General features: G+C 54.3%; 1 protein-coding gene across 10 annotated transcripts in view; it reads right to left on the bottom strand.

The window, feature by feature from the left end:
* CTIF (cap binding complex dependent translation initiation factor) overlaps positions 1-16,436 on the bottom strand; it is a 284,428-nt gene that overhangs the window by 204,663 nt on the left and 63,329 nt on the right. For 6 of the 10 annotated variants that reach the window (XM_041761953.1, XM_041761893.1, XM_041761927.1 and 3 more), the window contains exons 2-3: positions 6,996-7,202; positions 1,684-1,731 (exon numbers count right to left, since the gene is read on the bottom strand). In XM_041761953.1, coding sequence (XP_041617887.1) covers positions 1,684-1,731; positions 6,996-7,175 — 228 coding nt within the window. In that variant the 5' untranslated portion in view covers positions 7,176-7,202. Of the gene's footprint in view, positions 1-1,683; positions 1,732-6,995; positions 7,203-14,196; positions 14,270-16,436 lie in introns of those variants that run through there. The other 4 variants (XM_041761937.1, XM_041761943.1, XM_041761928.1 and 1 more) reach the window with 2 other exon arrangements.

The raw sequence follows: 16,436 nt of genomic DNA, 5'->3' as shown, positions 1-16,436 counted from the left end.
GTACCTTTCAGGTATAACCAGAACCTGACCACTTCTTACCACCCACATGGTGATCCCACTGCTCGAGCCACCATGGCCTCTTGCCTGGACCAGCCGAATGGCCTCCTGGTCTCTGTGCTTTCTTTCCTGAGCACTCTCCACTGCCAGCTCTTTGCCATCACCTCTTCTCCACACTGCATCCTGAGTGATCCTATTTCACCAATCACATCATGCCTGTCCTCTACTCAAAACACTTTAGCATCACCCCATCTCACTAGGGGAAAGGCCAGAGACCTCATTGGGGAGGTGAAAGCCCTACAGGTCTGGCTCAACCACGACACGCCCCCCTTGCTCCATTTGCTCCAGCCAGACTGGCCCAAGCTGTTCCTCAAAGCAGGGGACACTCCCACACCAGAGCCAGGCCTCGACATTCCCTTTGCCTGCTCACTGGTTCCCACGTGGCCTCATTCTCTCGCCTTCAAGTCTTTGCTCAAAAGTCTCAGGAAGCCACCCAGGACAGCCTGGCAGTACCTCGTCTCCTGTCCCACTCAGCTGTATAACACACCCTGTTTCCTTCCTGGTCTGTCCTCTGACTTTCTCCACTTACAAAGAAGGACTGGGGGAGTGGCTGGAAGGGCTTATGGTCCATTCTGTTCTTGAGTTTATCCCTAGAGCCTAGAATAGGTCTTGAATGAACAAAATATTAGCTCTGACTATACTTCACTCTTTAACCAATAGCGATTGGCAGAAAACGGGCAGATTTAAACAATTGTACTTGATGCCCAAAACCACCTAACGATTTCTAGGAGATCACACTAAATAAATTTACAAGGAAGTTAGAAATTACACGCCTGTGAGACATTCAACTTTGTAAAAGGCATAGAAAGAAAACATATTACCCAGAAGTGACATTAGTTTTTGTTATGAATTATGGCAACTTTCTCCCTTTGTTGCCTGTTTACCTCCATTTTTCCAGTTGTTTTAAAAGTAAAATAAAATTTTAACTCATTAAAAAAATTACTGGTAATCAGATTAAAAAGGACACACCTTCACCCGGGCATCAAGAAAATGCAAAGTAAGATCCCAAGAGATGATCGGTCCCAATGCACCAGTGGTGGTGTGAATGACGAAACATTTTAGAGAACAGCTTGGCAATTGCTATTAAAACTGATTCTACTTCTCAGCATCTACTTAAATAAACACTTTTATATGGGCAGGAGGAGGCATGTTCAATAACACTCATTGAAGTATCTTACGTTTCCAGGGGAAAATTTAGACGTTCCCTGAATCCTCCTCAGCAGGTGAGTATTAAACTATGGGACCTCTGTGCTGTGGACCACTGTGAAACCATTAAACAGAACACAGTGGGTGCCCAAGGCTCGAAGAATCCCTAGGGCATACAGCAAGGTGAAAGATGTAGGTTATTGGACAATATATTCACTGACTATGATTTATGATCTTGAAATAATGTATTTCTATAAGTCCTATGTAATGTATATGTTGATAAAACGCATTAAAAAACGAGATGAAGGTAACTCCCCAATCCATGAGGCAGCAACTAAGGGAGAATTTATCGCTAATGTTAGAATTCTTGTGTACTGTAAGAATGTACGCATGGAGTACTTGTGTAATTAAAAATAAATCGCATCTTTAATAAAATGAGTCCCCCATGTGCAACCATCCCACAGTTCCCCTTAAACTCACTTCTTCAGTTAAGCCTTTCATGGGTGGTCCACCATTGAGCGCTTCCTCCTACGAGTGAAGACAGCAGGGGAGAGGGTTCAAAGGGCAGGAAGAAATGAAGGAATGGGATAGAAGGGGGGTGAGGGAACAGTGAACAGGGAAGGCAGCATGAAGGAAAAACATGAAGAGAAAGAGAAGGAAAACACCGTGAGTGAGAGAAGTCATGCCAGTCTGAAGACTTGCACCCCACTCTTTACATCTGCATGGCTGCACAGCTCTTGGTAAGGACCCTTTGCATCTTAGACAAAACCTAGGAGCTTCGAGTGCCTGACAACACCGAAAAGGACCAGAGCAAGTTATTTTCACCCTCACTGGTGCTTCATTTGACCTAATAACAAGAATTTATGGGGAAAAATATTTTTATTAAATGTATCTGCTCTTTACAATGTCCCTACATTCTATCCAAGTGGAGCTCAAGGCAGGTGGCCATCGGGGGTGGTGGAAGGAGACAGACATGCCTCACCAGTGGTCATGGCTGTTAGGCTCAGTGGGGCAGCAGTCAGGTGGGGGCTTATAAGAAGGCCAGCCCCCAAGCCCCTCCCCATTCAGCTGAACTTTGGGGGAGGCTTGTGCATCAGTGTTTGTCTGAGCCCCCCAAGTGATTCCAGTATGCAGCCAGAGTTGTGAACACTGCTTTGAAGCCTTATCATGATCCACCAGACCATCCACTAACATTAGGAAGGGCCAACCTTTCCTACTTAGTAACACCCCAATCTCTTCTACAAAAGGCTAATTGTCAATGAGATTTGGAGTCCTAAATCTCATTCCATAGGGAGAAATATATCTTAATCACCCAACAGCCTGTTAGTGATGGCCTGCACCAACAGGGAACCAGAGGTGGGTAGGGAAGGACTGGGGCACAGCTCAGCCACCACCAAGCACCTCCCAACTCTGTACTCCAGCAGTCTTCTCTCCTATAGTATAGGGCTATAATCCTCCCTTCTCCCCAAGACAGAGTGAGGACAACTTTCAGGATGTGCCTTTATGGACTTGGAATCCACTGGAGGGCAGGCACTCCTGAAATGTATGTGTGGGAGTCGGGGGGGGGTATAAATTTAAATATGATAACCCAAAAGTGTTGTAAAACAGAGCATATATGTTCTTGGTTACTCATCTAAAGAAGAGGAAACTCACTGGCTTGCCCTATCATCCATCCATCCATCCATCTAACCATCCATCTTTCTTCCTAGTTGTTGCTAATGGAGGGGCAAAGGAGAGCACAACTGCACAATCATCATGAGGCATTTTCTTCTAAGAGTCAACCATCATCTCCCAGATCCTAAAAAAATGATCTCAGCAACTGAAAAGCAACATTATCCTCCACTTTCTCAAGTTTTCTCTTTCCAAGATTCTTAACAATTTTCCTCTCCCAGGAACATCAAAACACCACCGCAGACAGAAAGATGGGGACATTCTCTGAGGGCTTTTTTTTTTCTTTTGGCTTCTATTTAAAATAGTCATCAGGTTAAATAAAAACAAGCAAACGTGCTCTAGCAGAAAGACTTCCCATAAAGCTATGTCAAGAGAGAGTTTATATTTTTAAAAAGACTGCTCTATAAACACATCTAACCCCAGCCTTACTTAGAGCTGTCCACAGCTGGCCCCTCCTCTGGAGTCTGCACCTCAGCTGTGTTTGTGGGCATCTGGTAGCGGGTTTGGTGGCCGTGGGATTAAAATGTCCCTCCTCAGCCAGCAGACCCCAGGACCCTGCCAGGTGTTTGCGTTCTTCCAGGGAACATCGGAGGACACAGAGAGTTTAAGGAATGCATCCAATGTCACAAGTAGTCATGTTTTCCACACTGCCTCACAACAAACAACTGTTTGAAAGCCCCTGCAAATGTGGACATTCAAGCATGGTCGGGCCCGACGGATTCCAGGAGCAGGAGCCAGAAGGGCAGGGCCCAGAGTCAGGGCATGTCTCTCTCTGCTCTGCATGTCGAGAGCACAGCCATCCCTGCAGGGAGGTCAGAGACACCAGGAGGGCCCCCTTTTTCCAGAATTATCTCCCTGGTGGCTGCTCTGGGAACAGAAATTCTACCATTTGTAAGGTATTCCTCTGGTCCTTGGACACTCCTACAGTAGGAACCTACCTACTTCACATGGAGGAGCCTCCGAAGGACACCCTGCTGGAGGCCAGTTGGGTCCACACTGTGTGCCCAGTCCACGGGGCCTGCTCCTGGGGAAGTCCACTCCAGGATGCTTATGGGAGTATGCAAGAGTTGGAGTGCCTAATTCCTCCCCTCCCTGCCCTACATGACCCAAAGAGGTGCACTGCCCTCGGGGGTTTTCCAGGCTAGCCTGGCCGCCCTTGCCCTGCCACTGCAGGTGATGCTATCGTTAGCTGTACAATGAGGGTAGCTCAATTAACACCTCATCAGACAAGGCACCCTGTCCTTGCAGTCACCTGTAGAGTCCTCAGTCACCCACGCCTGCCTCAGTCCCTACTCCTTGAAAACTCTTCTCCCGAATTGCTGCCACCTTTTCGGGCACCTGCCTTTCCATTCTTGGTGATGTCCGTGTCAGTAATGCTGGTCCTGTACCCTGCCAACCAGCTCCACTGCCCCTCTCCTCTGGATCCCTCCTCTGTCCAGGACCTCCACACTCAAGCCCAGCCTTTCACTGCCACCTACTGCACCCTCTGCCCTGGATTTCAAATGCCCACTCCTGGACACTCCCCTTTCCTTCTCACTCCTTCTGGTGCCAGGACTCCAGCAACTCACCGACTCCCTAGGACCCTTAAGTCCACTGACCCACCAGCCTTCAGTATCCATCATTGCCTTGGGTCCTCACCGCTGTACTGACCTGGCTCAGTGGCAGGGAATGTCACTGTCTGGACTCCCTCCCTCCCTCCCTCCCTCCCCTTTCCCCTCCTCCCTCTCCCTCTCCCTCTAGTGCCATCACTGAGAGAAACCTCAGGCCCAGTTAAATTCAGTTCTGTAGCTCTGCATCTGCACCTGCACCATGATGGCTGAAAGTGGCTGGAGAAACTCACACCTACATTGCACAATAAGGTATCATCCTGGATGCATGGCTACAAACCCAGAATCCCCCTCTGTGTTTGTGGGTGAGCCGTTGGGGACCTGAGCCAAGGCCAAGCCTTCTCATCTACTCAAGGCTGTTGCTCATCGAGCCTACCCCTCCCTGCACCACTCCATCGATGCACAACATGTTATAGAGGCTCCCGTTTTGACCTCACTTCCCCAAATACCAGGTCTGTCCCCTTCACAGCGAAACCCCTGTAATACATAGAGGACTTGTACTACCCTCCCCATCTCTAACCCATTTTCTTAACCCCTACTTTTTTTTTTTTTTAAGATTTATTTATTTATGATAGACATAGAGAGAGAGGCAGAGACACTGGAGGAGGGAGAAGCAGGCGCATGCCAGGAGCCCGATGTGGGACCCGATCCTGGGACTCCAGGATCGCGCCCTGGGCCAAAGGCAGACGCTAAACCGCTGAGCCACCCTGAGATCCCTTAACCCCTACTTCTTGATAATCACCTCTCTAGTCAGGGTCCCCATGAGCACCCATAGCTCGGTCAGGTCATTCTCAGTCTTCCTCTTCCATGACCCAGCCACTGCCGTTGACACAGCCAACCGGCCTCCCATCTCCTTGAACAAACCCTGGTCTCTTGCTGGTTCCTCCTCCCACCCCTGCTTCCTCAGTGCTGCCAGACCCCCGGGGCTCAGCGCCAGTGCATCCTATCAATGTGACCCCCTTTGCTCCCTGACTTATCCCGCTTTTGCTCTGCACCTTGGCTGCCTTGCTGCCCCTGGAATACTCGTCCAGCTGAGCGCTTGCCCAGGATATGTGCACAGCTCACCCCTCACCTACCTCGATGGCATCTTCCCTGATACCCTACTTAAAACTGCAAACCCCTCCTGGCTCTCCTTACTCCCTATTTCATTGTCATAATTCAATATTTTCCACAGCAATTCTCACACACCCCTACAATGTACATCCCACGAGGGCAAAGCTTTATGTGTCTTTTGCTCACTCCCAGGTTCCCAGCCCTAGAATGGTGTCAGGCACAGGGTAGGTGGTCGACACACACTTGTAGAGCAAATAATGGATATATTATAAGCTTATGCTGATCATGATTTAGAACTTCAAGGACACAAAAGAAAGCATCACATGAAAAAAAAAATAAAAATAAAAATTAAAAAAAAAAAAAAAAGAAAGCATCACATGTCTCTACTTTTCTCTTGAGGCCAATTTTCCTCCTCCTTGACCACCATATCCTCCAAATGTCCCACGTTGACCCCTGGTCCTGCGTTCCAGGTTTACTCTGGCTTTCTAAATGGTGGGAGGGTCTTCTGCCCACCGAGACAGGGAGCCAGCTGGGTCCTTTCTCCAAAGCAGGGTACCCAGAGGGCTCCCCCTCTATTTGTTGGAGGAGACCCGGCTTGAGGTAGGACCACAAGTAAAAAGGTAAACACCCGAGACCCAGATCCTGACCAGGAGAAGGAACGCATCCCGGGTCTCGTGCAGGAAACACCCTGCTTCTCTGCAGCTCTGGGGCTTGTAGGACCTTTGACCTTCCAACATTTCCAAGGCAGCGGGCTCATCCCCATTCGCAGGGTAAGAAAATCAAGGCTCAGAGAAGTTGAGGGGCTTGCCTGAAGTCACACAGACAGCAAGAAGCAAATCTGGAGCCTACCCTTGAACCAGCATCTCCCAAGGATTTACGGTGTTAAGGGAAGATGCAGGCAATGGCACCACTACCCTGAATGGCTCACACTCTACTCTCAAGAACTTGAGATTTCCAAATCTTGGCCCACAGTCAGCCAAGTCCATGTGCCACCCAAGGTCAGGGCTGCCACACTAGCCCAGGAGCCGATGGCATGGACCCGCCATGCTGGTCAGAATGCCCTTGGGTTCCTAACCGGGGAGGTGTCCAGAGCCCCCCAGAGCTGCCAACACGGCCTGTAACTGAAATCAGAGAAAGTGTTCCCAGGTGAGAGCCTCTTGTGACATGCCTTTTGAATAGGCAACCATCTCCAGATCTCAGCCAGAGCATAAGCCCCAGGAGGCCAGGGAGAGTGCTTTGCACACAGTAGGCTCTCCATGAATGTGCGCCAAGGAATTTTGAGTCTGAGAGGGCCAGCAGCTGTGGGATGGAAGTCGGAGCAGAGGGCCTTCCCGCCCGAGGCCATTCAAGCCTCAGCAATCAAGGGCCAGGCCACGAGAAGCTCCCCGGATTTGGGGTCCCCAGTTCCCTGCACATGAGTCCCCGAGGCCCCGCACCCGGCCAGGCCCTGCGGGTGCTCACCTGGGAGATGTGGGACTGCGTCTGCTCGCTCTCGCCGTCTCCCTCCGTCTTGTCAGCCAGCAGCCCCTGCACCTGGTACTCCAGCACATAGCTGTCGATGAAGCGCTCCAGCTCCTCGATCTCCTGGGAGCGGCTGTTCCCAGCCTCAGACGAGGCCGACGCGGCGGATGAGTTCTCCATCCCTCCAGCTCAGGGGCGGCGTGGGGGCTGCAGAGACAGAATGGCGGGCGGTGAGAGGCGGGGGAGGGGGGGCCTGCACGGCACCCCACTGCAGGACCACTCCCTGCTCCCAGAACCTTCTCTCCTTCGTCCTGGCATCTTGGCCTCCCACCACCCCCTGAACAGTCAGGGTGGCGCCAGCTTGCCTTGTGTGAACAATGTGCTGCAATTCCCCCTGAGTGTGGAGGGAAACTGAGGCCCAGCAAGGGCAGGTCGCTTGCCTAACTGGCCGACGCAGTAGCCTGTGAGACATGGGGCATTAGTCCATACCTGGACCCCACCACCTGGGATGGGGCAGGAGACAGACCCTGCCTACCAGCCAAGCCACACACCCTGGCCTGGAGTTGGCCAAACCTACCACAAAGCAGAATGAAACAGGCCACAAGTGCTGATGTCTCTGAGCCTAGCATTGGGATGTACAAGGGTCCCCCAGAGACAAACCATCTACAGGGCCTGGGGCCTGCAAGAAAATATCTCCTCCTAGAGAGATGCTTTTTCTTGGTACACCACGTGATCCCCTACATTAGGTGAGGCCTATGGGCCTTAACTGTGTAAACCCACCTTGGCAGCCTTGTTAGGATGCAACTCACCAGGACACACTACGCTCAGTCTGTGAGGATGACGAGGCTGGTTTTTAATGAATGGACATGGTGGGCCTGCTGGTGGTGTGGGAGAGCAGGGGCCAGCCATGGCCACTGTCTGGCCACCCTCCACAGGTGCACGACTCTCTCACTAGCCCTCGGGCCCTCTCCCTGTGGTGGCCGGGCATTCCAGGGATAGCTGTTGAAGTCCACCCACAGAACTGAACTCCCTCCCGGACCAGGCAGGGTCAGTCCAGCCACGGCAGGAGCCCAGGCCTGCAAGGACACCCCCACTGCCCACTCCTGTCCCCCAAAGCTCCCATCTGACTCCACCTAGAAGTGGGAAGAACTGGAATCTTTCTCACCTCTAGGTCCCTTCCCACAGGCTCTACGCCAGACAGGAAGGGGTCTTAAGGCTTATCTGGTGTCCCTTTCATTGTCTGAAAATTGGTATTTTCTGTGGGGGAGTGTATTCAGCTGGAGGAAGCACAGCCTGCATGTGGTTTCATCATCGCAACTGGTAGAGTCGTCTCCTACCAAACTACCACCGTGAGACATGCAAGGAAGACCCGAGTAGCGCACAGGACTCTGGGACCACAGGGATTGCGTGCATCTAGAAAGCCACTTTGATAATAAAGGCAAGGTCTTTGTACATTTAAAGGAACATTTGAATTTCAGTACCTTGGATTACTGAGAACTTTTATTGGAACATAGTCATTCGCCAACTATCAAGGGTTTGTTGAGTTTTCAACTAGAATGGATCCAAAACAGGGCAAGGAATGGCCCACCGGGTTCCAGAAATGCTGCTGAGACCATGAGAGTGGACTCCCCCAGACCATCACTGGACTTTTCAAAGGTTGGTACTGGTGATGGGGAGGAACTGCCTGGGTGGACACACACATTTCTCAACTGATTTTCTGGCTCAGTGTTTGGATTTTGGAGGCTGCATAGGGCCCAGCCTCCACTGGACCGCAGGCTAGCTACAGAGGGACCATGCAGGGCTCGCTCTGGGTTCCTGAGCTCAGCAGCCTTGGGGCTCAGAGGTTTGTCCACCTGATCCAGAGGGAGGAGTGAAAGTTTCAGGCCTGGGTGCCCTCATCAGAGGCCAGGTGTGGAGGCTAGGGAGGCAGTGGGTCCGCAGGGAGTCAGCCCAGATTGGGAGAAGCATGCCTAGTGGTGTAGGGCCATAGTTGGAGGTGAAGGTGGGGATGTCCTGCGCCCCTTCCTCCACCTGCCATCCAAGGCCTAGCGTGGGCTTACATCCTTCCTGCCACCCCTCTTGCTCCAAAGGTTGCCCGTGACCCCCTTTCCTACTCTATCCTTTGTCCTGGACACATGCCATGTGTGTAGGCAAAACCCTAAGAGGGTTCTGGGTCTACACCTTCTCCCAGTTACACAATCAAACACTAATTGAGGTACTCCTGGAGAGGGATTTTGCAAATATAATTAAATTCCCAATCAGCAGACCTTAAGATAGTGAGACTACCCAGGAAGGCCTCATCCAATCACATGAGCCCTTGAAATCTGGGCTTGGGGGTAGAGACAGAGACTCAAAGCACAAGAAAGACTCAACACACTGTTGCTGGCTTGAAGAGGAAGGAGCATGTGCGAAGAAAGCAGGCAGTGCCCATGAATTGAGAGCAATCCCTGGTCGATGACCAGCAAGGAGAAGGGCACCCCAGTCCTACAACCATAAGCAAGCAATTTCTGCCAATAACCAATGAGCTTGGGAGCAGACTTTGCCCCCCAGTCTCCCAATGAGAACTCAGCCTGGCTGACACTTTAGTTTGTGTCAGGATTTATAGAGCTGGACTTTGGACCTTTAGAACTGTAATAAGCTGGTCCTGTTTTAAGCAGTTAAGTTTACAGTCCTTCGTTACAAGGTGGTAGAAAACTAACGTGAGCCTCTTTCTGCTTCTGCTTTTGCTCACACTGTGCCCCTCACCCAGAGGCACCTTCCCCTTCCCTCTGCCTACAAAATCTACAAGCCCCTACACTCACAGAATATACTAGAACAGTGCCTCAGAGGCCATCTGGCGACTAGCCCACTCCCTTGCTTTCAGAGTGGGCCAGCGGCTAAGGATCCAGCCAGCCTTGGCCTGTGGGCATGAATACTGCAACTTGTAATAACAGGAATGGTCAATGTGCCCTGAGCCCATATCATATGCCAGGAACTCTTCCCAGCCCCTGATCTGCCTTCTCCCACTTACCCCTCACAGTAACTCCATGAGACTGGTATAATTGTACTGGTTAGAAGTGAAGACTGAGGTTCAGAGAGGTTAGGTAAGTTGTTCAAGTTTGCACAGCAGAGCTCCAGGTGTGCCCACACCCCACCGCCTCTTCATCCCACCTCCTAGCAGCCTGCCCGGGCTCTCAGGACATTTCCTACTTCTTGTTCTCTGTAACCTTCCAAAGCCCAGTGGAATCTTCAAGTGCTGTGTGTGCTTCTTACTCCCAACCGGGCTGCAGGCTGCAGGTTGCAGAGGGCTGGGCCCTGTGCCTAGCTCACCGCCCAGCCCTGGGCAGATGGCCGGCCTCAGGGGGGTGGGATGATAAGGCTGATGTCCAGAAAGGGCTGAAAAGGAGCTGCCTTTTCAGGAAAAGTCAGTGTCTCAGGCCATGCCCATTATTCCTCGAAGATTTCAGATCTTATCGAGGGCCTCCTGGCACACTTTACAGGTATAGGCAGAGGCCCCTGGTTCCCTTTGCAGGAACCAGGCAGGAGTGTTTCCAGGAGGATCAACTGCCTGGCTCTGCCTGCGGCCGCAGCAACCCTAACCTGCTCTGCCGGACTCTCCAGGCTCTTGCCAGCCCCTCACCGGGCCACACCACAGCCCTGTGAGGGATCCTGAGGGCAGTGATCACTGTAGACGGGGACAGGCGCTGAGACCCATTCCCAGACTGCCCACGTTTGGTGCCCAGAGGGAAACAGAGGACTCCCACACCGCTCACTGGTCTTGGATGCCTCATGCATCCTCTCACCATCTCGGGGCCTGGCCTCTCCTGCTCCATCAGAGTCACACGACAAGCCTGACAGCACGTCAGCCCAGCTGCCCCCAGCGCATTCCACCCAGGGCTCCCCTGACGCACGCTAGCAGATGCCAGCACCTGGCACCTGTGCCCTGGTGGTACAAGGAGCCAGTGGCTCCTGGGGGGCAGCCCTTGACAAACACTCCCTCCTCAGTCTCTCAGATGCCAACGGAGGTGTGTTCTTCATGTTCCTCAGCAGGTCGCAGCGGACTGAGCCCAGCTGCCCATGGTGGGGACCAGATCCATAACGCCCCTTATCCGGCCCTCCCTCATCCCTATGTCACTCTCCCCAGGGAAGCCCGTCCTTGGGGCACATCCAGGAACTCCACTTTCTGAGAGAGAACCAGGCTGACATATCACCTGGACTTATTGGTTACATTCCAGAATGAGTCCCAACCGAGGCACTTTGCCTCTTTAGCAGAAACAAGGGAGGAGGGAGCAGTGGGGCCGGGGGGAGGGGGGGTTGCTGTCCACCTCATCCATCTCCTCAGCTATCAGGCTGGAAGACCAGTCAGGCACTCACACCCCATTTTTAAGAATTGTGATAAAATATAACTATATATAAACTATGTAATATAATATACATAAGTGATCAGTTCAGCAGCCTTAAGTGTTTCCACCACATTGTGCAAGCATCATCACTGTATTTCCAGAACTTTCCAGCATCCCAAACAGAAGCCCTGCACCCACCCAACAGCTCCCATTCTCCTCATCTCAGCCCGTGGTGGCCACTGCTCTCCCTTCTTGGCTCTATTCTGGGAACCTCACGTAAGTGGAATCTAACAACATTGGTTCTTTTGTGACCAGTCTCTTTCGCTCAGGATAACGTTTTCATAATTCATTCATGGTGTGGTGTGCGTCGGAATCTCACGTCATACGTTGTGTTACAGTAACATATTGTGCACAGAGACCCCGTATTATTCATCCGTCATCCATCCGTGGATATCGGCTTGTTTCTGCCTCTGGCTACAGTGACCAGAGCTGCCGTGAGTACAGGTGTGTGCTATCTGGGTCCCTGTTTTCAGTTCTTTGGGGTGCATATCTTCAAGCTCTGCCCTGTTTTTAAGGTAGAAAGAATGAAGAGGCACGGGGTGAACTCTCAGGCCCGAGGAAGGCCAGGGAAACGCAGGGGTGCTTTCTCAAGGGCTGGTTGCACTCCCTCCTGCCTGGGTTGGGGAGGGGGTCTCCTCCTCTTCCCACCCACACAACTGGGCTGCTGGCTAAGCTGAGAGGCAGGAGAGGAGTGACGATCCCCCCCCTCCACCTACGGTGATCAGGGAGGGGAGGGACAAGCGGGAGAGGAAAGGAGAGGGTGGCTTGGCCCGGAAGAGAGGCTTCCAGGGGCAGCCATCCAGAGTGCAGGACCTGCCAGGCCCCACAGCCCGCCTGCCCCCGTCCCAATCCCACCCCACTGCCAGGTGACTACGACTGCAGGACAACCAACTGGCAAAGCTCAGGAGCAGGGGAAGCGCTGAGGCTGTGGTTTGCTGGAAAGGGCAGGCAGCCCAGGGCCTGTGAGGCAGGAGGGATGGGCCTGGTGAGCACAGCCCGAGGAGGGGTGCAGAGGGGCTGAGCCTGCGGAAGGACTTCAGGTGGGGGGTTGGGGGGGCGCCTTGGCCTGCACTGCCCAGATGGGACTGGCCCATCTACAGCTGTCTGGTCGAAGGGACCGCATCCCAGTCCTGGGGGCCCAGGGCACCCCCACCCCCGTTGCGGCTTTACAGGCTTGCCTCAGGAGCCGGACACAAAACCTCTTGTGTTCTCTGATGAACAGGCTCCCCTCTCCAGGCCCACGCCCTACCAAGCGACTCTTCCCGGCCGAGGGCAGCACAGCTCCCTTAGGAGACCCTCGCTCCGGGGGCTTCGGCCCACAGGGGCTCTCTGAAGTGTCTGTCCCCTGGCCCTCGGGCCCCGCCTGCCTGTGCAGCTGTGACAGCTCACGGTTGATCTGGTCGGCGGCTAGAGACCTGGAAGAAAGCAGCAGGCTGACATCACCGGGCACCCCGTGCGCCCGGAGACGAGAGGCTGGACCCGTCCCAGCCAGCTCAGCACGACTTTGTGCTCGCCCAGTGACGAACGGCATTAGCAGCTGTAAATTTAGCCAATCCCTTTAAGAACAGCCCAGCATTAGAGGCATTACGTCCTCCTGCAGTGCCCGGGGCGACTCAGTGACCTGCAAATCAGATGAGATGCTTCGCCCCCACTGCCACCAGCCCTTCTCTAGGGAATCCATTATCCCAGGCCCCAAAAGGAGGCCGCATGGCACCCCTCATCCCTCACCGGACCCTTCTTCCTCAGGCCTCTCGGTATGCAACTCACCCTGGGTCCCAAAAAAGGTCTCGATTTCTGTTTTCCTGATTTGTTTCTGCTTTCCTGATGTGGCTTTTAGGGGCTTGGGGCTGCTCTGGGATGCCAGGCCAGCTGCAGGGCAACTGTGCAGCGCTGGAGGGAGAGTGCTTTGGGCTCTGGGGCTCTGGGGCTCAGAGGCAGTGGGGCTGGTGGGCCCGTCCCCCGTCCTAGGAGTACTGCACCTCTTCAGGTAGAGGAAGGCACGTCTGGGTTGTGGGTGGGCAGCAGGGCTCACCTCGTTTTGAAGGCACCCACCACTGTGTGTACCCCACTCTTCCCACAGCCCTGTGCCCCTCAGCCTCCCTCCCTCAGGAAAGCCCTCCTGCAGTGGGTTCCTGGTGACACAAAGCCCATCCCTTCTCCCCTTCTAGGCACCCTTCAGAGTTGGCGATGGACAGCTTCACCCAGAGCCCACAAGGAGAGCCGTCCCCTCCCTGGGCTGTCTGTCGTGCTGCCCCCAGGACCAAGCCAAGGGAACCCCCCTTGCGATGCCTGTGGCCAGCCCAGCCCTCAGGGTCCGGCCCATGCTCCACCTCCTTCCTGTAGAAACAAGACCCCAGACAAAATGATTTCCCCTGGCCACCTGCAGTCCTCAGGCTCAGCCGCCCCACAAGTCTGGGCAGTGCTGGCCTTGGGGACTCTGGGCCACACCGATGTGTTTGCCAAGGAAACACAGAGGGACATGGGGACATCTCGGCACACAGGAGCCTCAGGTCCCCAACCACTGTAAATGGGAGAGTTCAGATACCCTCAGAGCTGAAGGCGACCTTAGAAATCAACAAGGACGCCTGGGGTCCTCTAGATGTCCCACAGCCCCCGCCCCCAGAGTAACCCAGGGAGGGCATTAGCTAGCACCCTGGTTTGCAAACCGCAGGTCTCAGCTGTTTGCTGGGATGCAGAGTAAACTCAGTGTAAAATAAACTCATGACTTCAGCATTGAAAAATAGACAACTAAATTGCAACTATCAGTGAGTGACACGCATTGTCAGCGCAACAGTGGTTCTATGGAACTGGCGCCTCACCTACTTGTGGAACAAGTGTTTCTTCTGGGGGCGTGGCCAAGAGATGAAGTAAAGAGGCCAGGTTCCTGCGGGCCAGCCTGTTAACACAGATTCAGTTTCAGAAGATCGAAGGTGGGGTCTGGGATTCTGCATTTCTTTCTTTTTTAATTAAAGATTTTATTTATTTGACAGAGAGAGAGACAGAATGCACTCCAGTGGGGAGAGGCAGAGGCAAGGGGGAGAAGCAGACGCCCCAAAGAGCAGGGAGCCGGATGAGGGGCTGGACCCCAGGGCCCTGGGATCACAATGTGAGCCCAAGGCAGATGCTTCGCCCCCCAGGCGCCCCAGGATTCTGCATTTCTAACTAGCTCCCAGCTGTTTTTTTCAGGTCTGAGGGGCTCGCTTTGAGTAGCCAAGATCTAAAGAGCTGCTCACATCCTTTCCTTTCTTAATCAGAGATCTCACCCTGGTCTGGAAATTCTCCAACTCGACCCCCAGGCCTGCAGGTCAGCTCCCTGAACGGGGGCGGAGCTTCCTTTATGGCCTACTTGGGGCGAGGCGGGGAGCCCCCCCCACAGGCTCAACTGGTACTTATTGGTGGACACTGCGGCCCCAGCTCCGCCCTAGGCTCTCAGCCAGGTGCACAACAGCACCTACTCGGAGCTAGCAATACAGAGCTGCGGCCCCGACATGTCCCACTGATCGGAGCAAGCCCAAGGGGCTCCGAAACCGAAGCTTCATGACCTTGACGGTCCTTAGAGAACGAGATGGTACCAGCCCCTTCCCTGTGCAGATGAGGACACTGGAGCCCAGGGAAAGGGGACGACTTGCTAGAAGCCACTCAGTCACCAATGGAAAGAGCCGGGCCTGCGACGTAGGTCCCCAGACTCCCTGCGACTCAACAGCAACTGCCATGCCTGGAGACACCTGCTGAACTGACAGTCACCTCCCCTTGTTCCTCCGGTGACTCCCATGTCTCTGGAGCTCAAGCCTGCTTGGGTTACAATCATCATGTCAGGCAGCAATCACAGGACAGTCCTAGATACCAGGGAACCCCCACATCACTGCTCTGGGCCCCCATGCTGGCAGCCCCGTGGGTCTATCAGAGCTCGCATGGAGACGACAAACAGGGCTCAGGCCTCACCAGCCTCCCTGGAGGGCTGCCTCCAGGAGCAGCTGAGGAGCTGGACCAGATTTCAGGGTGAGGAGATGGGTCACAGGGGCCGAGAGAGGCAAGCGAGATGCTGTGAATCCTTCTTGCCTAAGCACGCCGCCATGGCCCGCCCCAAGGAGGGCCTGAGAAGAAAGGCGGGGGGAGAGAGTGAGCACACCTGGTAGGGGGTGGACACCCACTGCCATCCACCCAGGGGACCCGATTAGACCCAGTCTCCAACCTGGGACTTTGCTCGGAGGAACGCCACCAGCTCTATGGAGGCCACCGTGCTGGCAGGTGGGCTGGGCCAATGGGCAGGATGACAGCCAGGGTAGGCTCTGTGGGGGGGGGGGGGGGGGTCCCACCCCTGCTTTACCCCTGCTCATCCCCGTGTCCAGGTCGGCTAGGTCCTGGGCCCCTGAGGTCCCCAGCCGCCTGGGCTCCCAGCACTGACCCCCACCTCCTCCCTCGGCACCTACCTCCACCTTTACCCTCGGCACCTACCCCCTCACCCTCCGCACCCATCCCGACCCGCTCCCGACACTCACCCCTATGTGTTCCCTTGGCGCCCAGTACAGGCTGCCTCCCGACACCCCTCACTGTCCCCTGTGCTGTTACCCAACTCTTGTCCTGCTCTTAAGTATTTATGGGCTTTTATCTCACGTGGGCAAGACTGCAGGATTCTTGAGGCCCACTCCAGCCTATGTCTGTCACGCCCCGAGCCCAGGACGGCACCTGGTCTGTGGCTTCTCCACCCCCACTCTGGTGCCCCCAGCGCACACCTTCCCTAAGAGTGGGCCTCCTTAGCTCTGCCCCCCGCCGATGCTGGCCCAGGCTCCCCCGCGGCCCCTTCTGGCCCTTAGAAGGTTAAAGTCAAGGGTGCTGGGGTGGCCCTGTCCACCCCCCCTCACACACACACCAGCCACCAAGGTTGCCTGGTCCCAGGAGAGGACTCCAACCTCTTCTCACTTCATTCAAGGGCCTCCTTAGGCATTTCACTCCAAACAGCAGGGGCCAGGGGCCAAGGAGGCAGCCACCTGACTCCAGTACATCCCCCCTGGGCGTCAGGGGGCTTCCACATTGTCCCCGAGCTCAAGACAGGGTGACA

Source organism: Vulpes lagopus, chromosome 1 (assembly GCF_018345385.1).
Source record: "Vulpes lagopus strain Blue_001 chromosome 1, ASM1834538v1, whole genome shotgun sequence".
Lineage (NCBI taxonomy): Eukaryota > Metazoa > Chordata > Mammalia > Carnivora > Canidae > Vulpes > Vulpes lagopus.
This window is presented reverse-complemented; position numbering and strand designations above follow the sequence as displayed.